Genomic DNA, 13,805 nt, shown 5'->3' on the forward strand with positions numbered 1-13,805 from the left:
ACCACCAAGCCATCTCTCTCTCTCTCTCTCTCTCTCTCCAGCCCCAAGAAAGTACTTTTATATCCTATTAATACTTATATATGTGTATGTATGTACACATGCATATGTGTGTGTACGTATCCCAATCATCAAGCTGATACCAGACATATTTTCAGTAACATTTGAATGTAACTAATAAATAAATATAGATTTCAAATATTTTATATTTAAGTTCAAAACACATTCTAATTGAAGAAATTTTTATCTTTACTCTCTTTTTTCTACTTATAAAAATAATGCAAAAATGCAGGCTTATTATTTCAAATTCAAATCTTATAAAATTCCAGTGACAGTCGGCCATAACCTAACTCTTCCTGAGGTGAGCAATACTCACAAGTGGAGTTTATAGCCTCGATTTCTATATGTATACTACTAGATGTGTATGCTTTCAAAACTTGTAGGTAATCATTACCAAAGCATTCTACAATCTGCTGGTGTTCTACATATGTATCTTACACTTCACTGCACATCAACAGACTGACGTTATTCTTTTCAGCAGATACAAGGAATTTTATTTCATATGAGTATGTCATTTTGTCAAGAGTTTCTAGGAGAACATCAAAGATTTCACTATTATGAAAAATATTATTGCTAAAAAGCAATGGGGCTGGAGAGATGGCTCAGTGGTTGAGAGCACTGACTGCTTTTCCAGAGGTTCTGAGTTCAATTCCCCACAACCACATGGTGGCTCACAACCATCTGGAATGAGATCTGTAACTTTCTTCGGGTGTATCTGAAGACAGCTATAGTGTACTCATATACATAAAATAAATAAATAAATCTTTAAAACAAAACAAAAAATGAAGCTTTGGGCTGGAGAGATGGCTCACTGGTTGCTCTTCCAGAGGTCCTAAGTTCAATTCCCAGCAACTACTTGGTGGTTTATAACCATCCAGAATGAGTTCTGATGTCCTCTTTTGACATGTAAATAGAGCACTCATACACTAAATAAATAAATAAATCTTTTTAAGAAGAAAAGAAACAACAACAAAACATTAGTGTTTCTTCTAGTGAGTATTACCAAATTATTCTAGCTGATGGGTCAACAGCATCAGTTAGGTATGACTGTATCTATTCCCTCAAATCTTCATATAGATTTAGTGAGGTTTACACACACACACACACACACACACATACACACACACACTACTTTCTTTCTCTTTGTTGCTGTCCATCTGTTTTGTGACAAGATCTTCCTGAGTCTAGGCTGGCCTTGAACTCTTTATCCTCCTGCCTAAGTCTTATAATTACTGGGACTCCAGGGATGCATCAAAAGATCAGCTCGACTAAACTGTTTACATAAAAATTTCACTGCAGTCACAATTAGAAGCTCAGTGGGTTATAACATTAATATATTTTCACACTGAGTTTAAATTCTTAGACTGAAACTTCAATACAAATGAATTAGCCTCTCCAAAGGAAAATGATTTCTCTACTTTATGGAAGGCATTGCTATAAGAAAACATACTCATATAAACCCAATAGCTTTTGATCTAACATAGAAAATTGGGGTCATCACACCCCTGAAGGTTCACTAGTCTGACTTACTTTATATGTGTGTGTTGCCTGCATATATGTCTGTGTACCATATGCATGTCTATGTGTCCAAAGAGGCTAGAGCTGGGTGTCAGATCCCCTGGAACCTTTGGCATTATTCAGATGGTTGTGAACTGCATGTAGATCCTGGGAATTGAACCCAAGTCTTTTGGAAGAACAGCCAGTGTTCTTAACCATGGAACCATCTCTCTGGCTCCTATTTTGACTTTTAATTGCAACAAACTCACTGCTATAGCCCTGAAATAAATTATAATGTCGTTAGTATCAAAAAGTACATGGTGAGCTGAAGTGATGGCTCCATGGGAAAGAATGCCTGCTGTACAGCATGAGGACCTGCGTTCACATCAGCAGCATCCATGGGAAAGGTTGGTATGATCCTATAACTACGGCACCAAGTGGATAAAGGGTAGACACTGGAGCTTCTGGTCACTGGTCTGAATCCAGGCTCAGTGATGTTGTTACTGAGGGGAATAAGGCAGAGGTGATGGTGCAGGACAGCTGACTTCTCAGGGTTCCAAGTGTGAACATGTGTGCACGCATATGCATATATACCACACACACACACACACACACACACACACACGAGAGAGAGAGAGAGAGAGAGAGAGAGAGAGAGAGAGAGAGAGAGAGAGAGAGACCATTACTAATCCTTCCTTTCGGTTAGCATTCTTTCTTTGTTTTTGTTTTTTTGGTTTTTTTGCTTTTTGAGACAGGATTTCTCTGTATAGCCCTGGCTGTCCTGGAACTCACTTTGTAGACCAGGCTGGCCTTGAACTCAGAAATCCACCTGCCTCTGCCTCCCAAGTGCTGGGATTAGAGGCGTGCGCCACCACTGATACAAGTTAGATCATTGGCAAGGAAAAGGTATTAAGGATGTGGAACAAAAGATGTTGAGCCTGCAAATAGGGACTTCTCACAAATGGAAACTAGAAACTAAAGCTCACCAGCAAGTTAGGAAAACGTTCCTTGATAGTACACAAATCCTTGTGCTCTGTTAATATTAGCCATCCCTTACAACTGTGAAGCTGTTTGGGCCTTACACCACTTTTTGATGGTCACTAAATCTCATTTAAGCCTCACCACAGCTCTGGAATGCACCAGGATCCAATTTTACAAATAAGACACTAACCAGTTCCCTCTGAAGTGAGGAAGGTGGTGTGTGTATGTGTGAGTGTGTGTGTGTGTGTGTGTGTGTGTGTGTGTGTGTATGTGATTTCCCTTTCCCTACCCACTCACTGCCCCAGCAGCCTGCTAACTCAAAGTGTGGCCCAAGGAAGTGGGTCCTGGGTGTAAGCAATTCAGGGGAGCATGCCTTGAGACCCATGTTTTTGTACTTACAGGTCACACTTTCCTACTTGAGAGAAGAAATCAAAACCATACAGACCTGAGGTCAGGTAAGGGCAGACATCTACTAGAGGAAACTTATAACCCTGGAGCCACACAGATAAAGGGAGTCAGGTGAACAGCTGACCTCATTTCTGTCGTTCAAGTTCATGGAGTCCTGTCATCTCTCAGGCATGGTGCATGTGGGGTAGCTCTGCTTTGTTTTACAAAAATAAAGATTTCACTCAGCATTCTCCATGATTTAAAAAACAAGATTGGTTATAGGCTAAAGCAACAAATAGGCCCAGCTGGAGGGAAAGACCTAGCATTACACTAGGCCCTCCTCAAGAACAGAAGAGACTCAATCAGCTTGCCCAACAATACCTCAGATGAAAATGCAGCCATCCCTGATGCCTAGAGATGACCAAGGCATCTGGCAGTTTCTGCTTCCCACTAATTCTAAAAGCGGCATCAATTGCTCTGGCTCATGGGCATCTGGAACCACACAGCTGCCACAACTTGACCTTCAATTACCCACAGACCCACAAGTTAAACGCTTCCTAACATATTCCATGGCAAGCTGTGGGGAGGGAGTCAGGAAAGCACCAGGGGGAGAGGAAAAGCAAGACTACAGACAGGCAGAGGTTGCTAGACATGGGTCTAAAGCCGGCCATGGAGGAATTCTTTCCACTGATCTTTCTAGGGAAGGGATGGGAAAGGGTGAGTGTGCCTGTGGTCACAATCGTTTGGGTTTTGTTTCTGAGATTGAGGACTGTGTAGCCCAGGCTGGATTCTCTCTGGTCTTGAAGACAGGATGGTCTTGAACTCCCTACTTCCTGTCCACCCCCACTTCCCAAGTGCCGGGATTACAGATCTGCGCCACCCCACCAAACTCTGATAAAAATGTGTATCTAAAACAAAACAGAACAAAAATAAAATGAAACAACACATCCCCTCCACCAATGGGCTGGAAAGATAGCTCAGCAGTTAAGAGCACTGGTTGTTCTTCCAGAGGACCCAGGTTCAATTCCCAGCACCTACACAGCAGCTCACAGCTGTCTGTAAATCCAGCTTCAGGGGGTCCAACACCCTCACACGGATATTTATGCTGAAAAAACACCAATTCAAATAAAACAAAAATAAATCATTTTAAAAAACCAAACCTCACCTTCTGCAACCTGTACATTGTACACGGGCTATGGAAATTCTAGACGTTCTTTTGAAGATGAAGATTCCCTTGGGAGGGATACAGAATCATGGTTACATTTGGGCTTTGGAACGATGTAAGTCAAGGTTTGAACTCCAGCCCAGCTACCTAGTATCCATCTGAACTGTCATCAGTTTCCAGCATGTATGGTAGAAGCAATTATTCATGATACCATTATGCTTCATAAACTCTTCTACATGTTGCATTTCCTGTATTTGTAGAAGTTGTGTTTCTGTTACATGCCAGCACCTCTAAGGGACCAGGCGAACATATAAGGAGATGGGGCGAGCACTGCTGAAGTGAGGCAGCTCTCAGATGGTGAGATGGTAACACCTCATCAAGGAAAAGGAGTGCTCACACCCCAACCACAGGGGAGGCTGGCTCCCAGGACAGCTCAGTTTATTAGACCAAGGCCTTAGATTCCATCCGGAGCACCAATAAAAAAGCAACATTTCCAAAGAACACCAACCTCTCTTCTCACGAAGCCTCTAAAAGAGCATTTGACAAAGTGTGGGTGTATGTGTGTGTGTGGGGGGGTGATTATCAGCCATATGACTGCACTAAGTGTGCCAAGACTTTCAAGTAAATTTAAATTTCAACTATGAACGAAAAAGAAAGGAGAGAAAGCATCTTCAGCCTCATTTTAGTGCTAGGGGAGGATGAGACATGTGAGCTTCAAATCTAGTCTTTGGGGCTGGCGAGATGGCTCAGCGGGTAAGAGCACCTGACTGCTCTTCCAAAGGTCCTGAGTTCAAATCCCAGCAACCACATGGTGGCTCACAACTACCCGTAAGGAGATCTGACACCTTCTTCTGGTGTCTGAAGACAGCTACAGTGTACTTATGTATAATAATAAATAAATCTTTAAAAAAAATCTAGTCTTTGACAAATGCTTGTTTTACAGACTAGGAAAAAGCCCTACACACTTCTTCGGTTGCAGTGAGAGGGAGTAAAATGTACTCCCAGGCACTCTAAGAGGAGACTGCTCTGTGAGCCCTACTAAGTGTCCTTCAGAACCTGGGTATGAGGTAATGAACACAACTGGTGTGGTGAGACTCTCCTACCACCAGCACACAGCAGGCTAAGGCAGCAGAAGGAAGGGCTGTGAGTTTGAACCCAGCCTGCAATATTCAGCAAGGATTTGTCAAAAAAAAAAAAAAGTAAAAGAAAAAGAAAAAGAGAAAGAGAAAGAAATAGACAAAGAAAACCCAAAAGCAGCACTATACGGGCTTGTTGTTACAAGGGCAGAGTAAGGAAGGATGTGAAAAAGTCTCAACACTTAAAACTTCAAATCCTAAGAATCCAACACCTCAGATAGATATTTATGCTGGAAAAACACCAATTCATATAAAATAAAAATAAATCATTTAAAAAACAAACAAACCCCACCTTCTCCAACCTGTACACTATACACTGGCTATCCAAGTTCTAGATGTTCTTCTGAAAATGGGAGATTCCCTTGGGATGGGTACAGAATACATAAAAGTGACTGTCATGCTCACTTCTATTCTCCCTTAATCCCTGCTCCCTTTCATTTTTAAATTTTAAGTAGGAGATAACAGAAGTTAAGAGTGAGAGTGGCACAAGCCTCTGATCCCAGCATTGGGAGGCAGGGCTGAGGCAGGAGAACTACCATGGCTAGCCTGGCCTACAGAAGAAGTTCTCGTCTTAAGAAAAATAAAGAAGAGCCGGGCGTGGTGGCGCATGCCTTTAATCCCAGCACTCGGGAGGCAGAGGCAGGCGGATTTCTGAGTTCAAGGCCAGCCTGGTCTACGAAGTGAGTGCCAGGACAGCCAGGGCTACACAGAGAAACCCTGTCTTGAAAAACCAAAAAAAAAAAAAAAAAGAAAAGAAAAATAAAGAAGGCAAAGCCAAGCAGAACAGCTGCCATCCTCATCCCAGCAGCCATGATTTCAAGAGACCACCACCAAACTGTCTGCTGACGTCCTCTCCCAGAAGGGTAGAGGGTTAGTCATTGTACCTTCCCCGAGATTCTGGCTGCTCCCCTCCCTCTGCCTCCCAGACACTTTCATGTGACTGCCCTGACTGCATGTGCACTACGCTATCAGAGTGTCTGGAGAGGAGCTGACACATACAAGCTGATGAAGGATGCATATCCCGTGACAACTTTCCAGTATGGCCACTCTAGGGTCCCTCAAACTCCTGCCACCCCCTCCCCATGCTCTGTAGCAAGCACAATAAGCTCCCCAGGGTCAACTCTGATGAAATGTGACTTTGCTTTGTCACTGGAACTTTATAAGGAAGGAGTAGGTGCAGTTGATGTCTCCCTAGGGAGGGAATTCTCACAGCAGTAGAACAGTAAACACCAAAGAAGGTGGGTTAGCCTGGGCCTACACTGGGTGAGAGCTGGGGAAGTGCTGTGCAAAGGAGGCAGGCAGAAAACTCTGCTCTGCACTGAAGGAGAACTAGGAGGCTTAGCTTGTAGCAATGCAAACAGAGGTCTAACATAACAAAGCCTATTGAAAACACTGTAGCTTTTCCCCCTAACAACACTAAACATGAAGTAAAACCAACAGATACTCTAAGGACAGTTTGATAGTCGATGTTCACAGAGAAGCTTAGTTTAAATAAACACTTCTAGATTTCAAGCCCTGGACTGCTCTCTGAGGGGCAGTGATAACAGTTCCCAGCCCAGCTGGAGAGTCAAGGGGTTGGGGATGGCAGAGAATCAGGCAGAAGCCTCACATCTACCTGTGTTTCCTCATTCATCAAGAAATGAGAACACACAGGAGACAAATGGAAGTGAAGGGAGAGAATTCCAAGGTCTACTTGGTAGGAACTTAGTATCCAGTGGGGTTGAGGGAGGGCTTGGGGACACTATATAGTGTGGTGGTAGAGTGTTTGTCTAGCCTCTGGACTTAATCCTGGCATTGAAAAAAATACCAAAGGCTGATACAACATGATAATGTGGCCAAAAGCGAGGGAGGGACTCTGGAGAGAGTGTGGCCAAGGAGATGGGCAGAGCCCCTGGAGACAACTCAGACTCTGAAGAGGCCATGATATTTTCAGACAACAGGGCAGAGGTGAGGAGAATCACTTCAAAGGCTGGTGGCACGGAAGGAAGATGCTCCAAGCCAGGAGGGCAGCACTGCTCACCCCATCTAAGGATTTCAAGACACTCCATAAGCTGTAACACAGAACACATCACACCAGGCAAGGTGGCATACGCCAACAATCCTAGCTCTGGGGAGGCCGAGGCAAGAGGGCAGAGTTTAAGGGGTTTAGGGATGAGGCTCAGCTACTGGCCCTGGACCTCTATTCTTGTTCATCTGTCCCAAGTGGAGAGTTTAGAAAGTATATATCAAACAATGAGATCTGTTCATTCCTAGGTGTCCCAAAGTGAGCTGTTCCTGGAATGGTGAGACATAAAGTTGGCCTGGGCTCATCAGATGGTATCATCTAGTTTCCTGCTCCTGATGGCAAGGGAAACTCCTGGGAACTGTCTTTGTAAGACAACAACTGACTCCATAGGTCTGACCTCACAGCAGTGCAATTCTGGTAGATACACACAGCACATTCTGTGCAGCTATGAGTCTAGAAGACAGACAAGAATACAAAACTATTGATGGAAAAGAGCATATTGTCTCAGGCTGGCCTGCTGGACTGGGATATAAAAGCAACTTAGGCCAGAGGTTCCTAACAGACGGTGGGCTTCTGACAGAACTTAATACACACCCAGCTACCAAACTCCACTCCATGGGGCTCTGCCTCCACACAGTGAGAAGGGCTCCTGAGAAAAGGGTTCTTTTCCCTCTATTTTTGAGATGGAATCTCATATAATCCAGACTGGTGTCAACTGTCCATGTGCTGGGACGTTGGGTGTGTGCTGCTTTGTTTGGTTTATATGTGCGGGGGACGGGGGATGGGATCCATGGTGTCATGCATGTTAGGCAAGCACTCTACCAACTGAGCTGCATCCCCAGGCCACAGAATACTTATTTTTAAAATGTTAATAATCTGAGGCCCTACTAACCGCTCTCCCAGGCAGTCAGCACCAAATTAGTCTTTGATTCACAAAGGCTTTGAAAATAAATACAGCTCCCTCTAACAAAAAGGCAGAAAAGGCTTTTCTATACTAATATCTGGGCTCAAAACCTAAGCAAAGGCTGATCAGATTATTGCAGTCTTTGCTCCTTCATGAAACCTACCTACACACCCTTCTTAGAGCTACCGTATATTAAAAGGCCCAGAGTAAGCCCATGTAATCATACAGGAGAGAACAAGAAGAGCTGTGCAATCATAAAACTGGGCTACAAGAAAACCGCCATGCCTGGTGTTATCAGAGAGAATAATATAACTCACGGCAGGTTAATAGAGACTAGGAAAGATGGTTTTTAAAAGGACCCTTTAGCACAGGCAATCCTTTTGTGTTGCTAACTTCAATCTTGCCGGCTCAGCCTTAGTCCATTTCTGTCCTTTGTAAAAATAGAACAACTCAAGTTGCATCTATGCAAAAGTCTTCAAAAGCTTTAGGAACAGGGGGGAGAGAGAGGATTAGCTACCAGGAGCACACACATTTCTTTCCTGAAGAAAACGCAGCTCAGCTGAGATGAGAGGAGGGCACACCAAATGTACAGGATTTGGGCTTGAAAGTCACTTACAACGGAGAGCTTCAAGTTCTTTCAGTATCTGCAGACCTGGCATCAAATCTCAAACCAGTCTTCTCCAATTTACTCTATATAGAAACCCCCTTTCCTGTGAAAAGGCTTGATAAAATCTCATTGCTTATCTAATTTCCCTATAATAATTAATCCCCCCACCTTTTATTGCTGGCTCTCATCTTGGCTTCAAACCATATTTAACCATGTTTCAATGGGTCCCTCCTGAGTAAAAAGCCCAGAATAAGCAGTGCTCTCTCTATTTCATTAATCCTGGTTCTGATTTTTCAAGAGCTCAGAGCTCTTCCTGATCAGCTCTTATTCTTCTGAACGTCCACATTCATCTGCACTGACACCTCTATCTCAACCCTGTACTTCTTTCCCACACACTGTCTAGTTACAGTGTCCTCACAGTGTGCTGTGAAAGGGGTGAAGAACATGAAGACACAGGGGCTGGAGAAATGGAGAAATGGCTCAGTGGTTAAGAGCACTCTCTCACTGCTCTTCTCAAGGTTCTGAGTTCAATTCCCAGCACCCCCATGGCAACTCACAACTTCAGATGATGTCTTCTGGTGTGCAGATATACATGCAAAGTGCCTATATTATCTAAAATACACAAATAAATAAATCTTAAAAAAAAAACTGAAAATGGGGCTGGAGAGATGGCTCAGTGGTTAAGAGCATCGACTGCTCTTCCAGAGGTCCTGAGTTTAATTCCCAGCAACCACATGGTGGCTCACAACCACCTGTAATGGGATCTGATGCCCTCTTCTGGTGTGTCTGAAGACAGCTACAGTGTACTCATATAAATTAAATAAATAGATCTTTAAAAAATATGTTTAAAGGCAGGTGCACAGAGACACTTCTGACCTCATGTAAAAGGGCCAGCACCAATCTCCTACTTGGAACGAGGATGTTTAATGGTGATGCCAGAGATGTCTTCCTTTTACTGTTTACCTCGGGACTCAGTTCAAATATCCCTTCTTCTGTGAAGTCTTTCCTAATTTCTGCCCCCCACCCCTGTAATCCCATTAGTATCTCAGTGCATATTTCTAGGGCAGCACTTACCAAATCTAGTTGTCATTACTTGTTCACATGTCTAATTAGCTACAAGCTCCTTGGTGGCAAGGATAGTGTTGTATTCCTCACTGTTAGTCACCCTATAGGCACTCAACTTGTAGAACACATTAATGATGACAGATGTGCGAGTCTTTAAGAATGGCCTTGGCATCTTCCAGATTCTAGAGCACTCATGGTAAGTACTCATACCACAAGCTGAATTCCCATAATATACCCTATTATGTTTACTAGTCCTGGCCAGAAAAAGAACCAAAAGATAAGAGAAACTTGGTCTAATAGCACTGCCACGAGACAGCAAAGGTGCCTGTTGTGGTGGGGCACAACAGCAGGATATGCTGAGGAGAGAGAGACAGGTTCAGGTGTTCTAGGGCAGCTTGAGCTACATTGTTAGGGACAGCAAGATGGCTTGGCAGGCAAAAGTGCTCACCATATTGACTTCCACAACACCACGGCACATGTGTGGCTGCATGCATCCACATGTCATGATGTAATGATAAATAAAAATTTTTTTTAAAGTTTTATCTATGAGTTTCTAAGTTGGAGTACCCATTCTTCTGTCTATAGAGAATAGGAACAATTATTAATAAGAATCCTTGCTGGGCATGGTGGCACACGACTTTAATCCCAGCACTCGGGAGGCAGAGGCAGGCGAATTTCTGAGTTTGAGGCCAGCTTGGTCTACAGAGTGAGTTCCAGGACAGCCAGGGCTACACAGAGAAACCCTGTCTCGGGCAGGGGGGGGGGGGGGAGAATCCTTGAAAGGGCCACCAAAGCCAATTATTGCTCTGCTAAGGTAGAGCAACAATATGCTGCTGTCTCTAAGGACTGTGCCCTTGGCAATCCTGTACCACATAGAGTTACTATGTTTATGGGCTGCTAGGAAGACATAAAACCTAATCTGATCCTGTGGGAACAATGCTCAAGACTCCCTCAAGGGAAATCTTGTAAATAAATGTATTCTACTTTTGTATGCCCCAAATTGTGAGGAGTCTCAAAACTGAATAAAATATGAGCTGGGCATGCCAGCAATCCCAGCACTCAGAAGGCTGTGGCACGAGTTTATAGTTCGAACCCATCCAGGACTGTGTAACAAGAGCCTGCCTTGAAACAAAACCAAACAAATAAAAAAAAAGTATAAAGACCAAATCCCAGACATGTATAAGAATGGAAGATGAATGAACATCTGCCCAGAAAAAGGATGCTGGCATACAATGCTCAGAATGAGCAGTGCCACAAGGACAGACCAGGAGAGCTGCCTTTCTGGCACACACACGTGGCTCCTTTACGTTATCATGAGAAACCAAGAAGTTCCAGTTAAAGCAACTTAAGTATCGTTATATTATATTATATTATGGATATGATTGCTCTATCTGCATGTACACCTGCATGCCAAGAGGGAGGGCATGAGACCTCATTATAAATGGTTGTGAGCCACCATGTGGTTGCTGGGAATTGAACTCAGGACCTCTGGTAGAGCACCCAATGCTCTTAACCACTGAGCCACCTCTCCAGCCCAGCAACTTAAGTATCTTAACGAGATAAACCATTTTACATTTATTTCTTCCCCTGCACATGTGGAGATCAGAGAACTGCTTCCAGGAGTTGGTTTACTCCTTCCACCATGTGGGTCCAAGGAATCAAAATCAGATCAGGCTTGTTGGCAAAGGTCTCTACCAGTCCAATCTTGCCAGCTCAATCTTCTACATCTTTGAACATGACAGGGTATCACTATGTAGCCTTGGCTCCCCCTGGAAATTGTTATATAGACCAGGCTGAACTTGCTTCTGACTCCCTAGTGCTGGGATTACAGGCATGCATCACCAAGCTTGTCAAAAAATTGTTTTGCTCTCTTAGATGAAGTGTATTAGTATATTTCTTTTTGCTAGGACAGCCTGGCATTATAACCCCAACTGTTACACTAACACATTAGTCACAGCTAGGTCCTTTACAGAATATGTGATCTCACTGTCCTCTTCTAAGAAGAGAAACTGAGTCATAAAATGTCAACTTGTTTCCCAAGCACACACTTAGTTTAAACTGAGGCCCTGTTAAACCCAGTTTGCCTTCCTATGCCCTTCTTCAAGCCATGGCTGCGTCTCAGCATGCCCACCCACGCCTGCTGTTCTTCCAACTTCAAATCAGGTCGTCAAAGATAAGCGTATATGATCTTTTAAAGCCAACAGAGAAATTTTATTCTCCCACCCCCTCCTTGCCCCTCAAGAAAGAGAAAGGTAAAAAAAGGAACGAAGTGCAGGAGAAGACAGAGTAGGTAAGAGGTGGCTCCCAACAGGACTCACCTTGGAGCTGAGGTCCTCTCTCCGGTTTCCTGCTTTACTTCTGCGTAATTTGATGGATGGAGACCGCAGCAAGTTCTTGATGCGGCTAGTAATGGTTGACCCTTCTCCAGCCATCATAACGAGGAGCCCCTAAGGACAGTCCCTGGCCTAGCCTTTGGACTTGTCTCAACAGCGGTACTGCCTTCTCGTTCAACACAGCCTTCGGATATGCACTTTCACTGGCCTGAGATGGCAGAAGCAACCTTATCATCACAGTAGGTGTCTTCTGCTTGTCACCAACTCTTACTCTGGGCATTGCCCTGTGCTTTCCCACTCCCCATCCCCACCCTAGCCTGCTAGATTTTTTTACAAGGGGAGGACGACCCCTGGAGTGAAGAAATGTCAGGCCCACACCTGCCAGAGGCGTTTAACTGAAGAATGGGATGGGCTAGTGACCAGTCTGGCGCCGGTTACAGCCCAAGTGTTCCCATGGTAACTGAGGTGTCCAAGGGAGGAGGCCTCCGAAGCCACTGGGCAAGGGGCCGAAGCACCGCGCTGGCCGCCGGGCTCACGCTGGCCCGATCGGATGCGAGAACCTCCCTTCCCGCACCCCAGTCTTGGGAGCTCCGTTTTAGCCCCCCACACCCACTGCCCACTTCAGAAACCCTACTACTCGTCAGCGCCCCCGTTCGCTGGGGCCCAGCTCACAGCGCCCTTCGGCATCGCGATCGACAGCTTCAGCTCCGCCGCCGCAACAGTAGCTATGGTGGCACCAGCGGCTCAAAACGCGAACTAGAGCCTGGGCCCAGCTGCGCTGGGAGGGCGGGGCCTAGTAAAGGGGGTGCGGTCTGTGGCAGATTGGTTCCCGATTGGACGACTGATGCCTATGGGGGCGGAACCAAGGAATGAACCATGAACACAGAGGTCTCGGATTCTGCACAGTATAATTGTGGGTACCGCTCCTAAAGGAAGGTCAACGTAATATTGCTTTAGAATTGAGAGAACCTGGCCTTTTACGGTATTATCAGGCATGGTCCTCTAGAGAACTTTGAGAACCACGCCTCCAGGCCTAAGGTTGATATTTGGTGGGCCTAGGAGATTACGGCTGAAATTTAATTCCTAACTCATAAAAAAAAAAAAAAAAAAAAAAAGGGTTGGGATGCTGCCAAAAGAACTCCTTTCCATTCCAAGTGCTGGGATTTAACGCAGTTGGAATCGTTTCTGATTACGGCCAGCCTAACACAGTGACTCACGCATAGTAACTCAATTTACACATTTTTGAACTTAATCTATCAGTGATGGAAGACTCAAGCCTCAAAATTGAGCCTTAGGTAGTTTGTGAACAGAAAAGACACCCATGATATAATCCATCATTTCCTTAGCTGCCAACGTCCTTATAGCATTTAACAAGAAATACTGTTAACAGCATTAACAGTATTTTTGCTACTCCAGATCTTTTCTGTCTTTTCAAAAATTGGGGCATCATCTTGAGTGAAGTAACACAATCACAAAAGAACTCACACAATATGTATTCACTGATAAGTGGATATTAGCCCAAAACTTAGGATACCCAAGATATAAGATACAATTTGCTAAACGCATGAAACTCAAGAAGAATGAAGACCAAAGTGTGGACACTGTGCCCCTTCTTAGAATTGGGAACAAAACACCCAGGGAAGGAGTTACAGAGACAAAGTTCGTAGC

The 13,805-nt window shown here is 44.4% G+C and overlaps 1 protein-coding gene across 6 annotated transcripts in view; it reads right to left on the minus strand.

The window, feature by feature from the left end:
- Mapkbp1 (mitogen-activated protein kinase binding protein 1) overlaps positions 1-12,880 on the minus strand; it is a 55,813-nt gene extending 42,933 nt beyond the window's left edge. For 4 of the 6 annotated variants that reach the window (XM_029474037.2, XM_021152522.3, XM_029474036.2 and 1 more), the window contains exon 1: positions 12,123-12,864. In XM_029474037.2, the coding sequence (XP_029329897.1) occupies positions 12,123-12,239 (117 nt within the window). In that variant the 5' untranslated portion in view covers positions 12,240-12,864. Of the gene's footprint in view, positions 1-12,122 lie in introns of all 6 variants that reach the window. The other 2 variants (XM_085834547.1, XM_029474035.2) reach the window with 2 other exon arrangements.
- Between the last annotated feature and the right edge of the window lie 925 nt (positions 12,881-13,805).

This window comes from Mus caroli, unplaced genomic scaffold, assembly GCF_978045245.1.
Source record: "Mus caroli unplaced genomic scaffold, Mus_caroli_1 scaffold_2, whole genome shotgun sequence".
Taxonomy (NCBI): domain Eukaryota; kingdom Metazoa; phylum Chordata; class Mammalia; order Rodentia; family Muridae; genus Mus; species Mus caroli.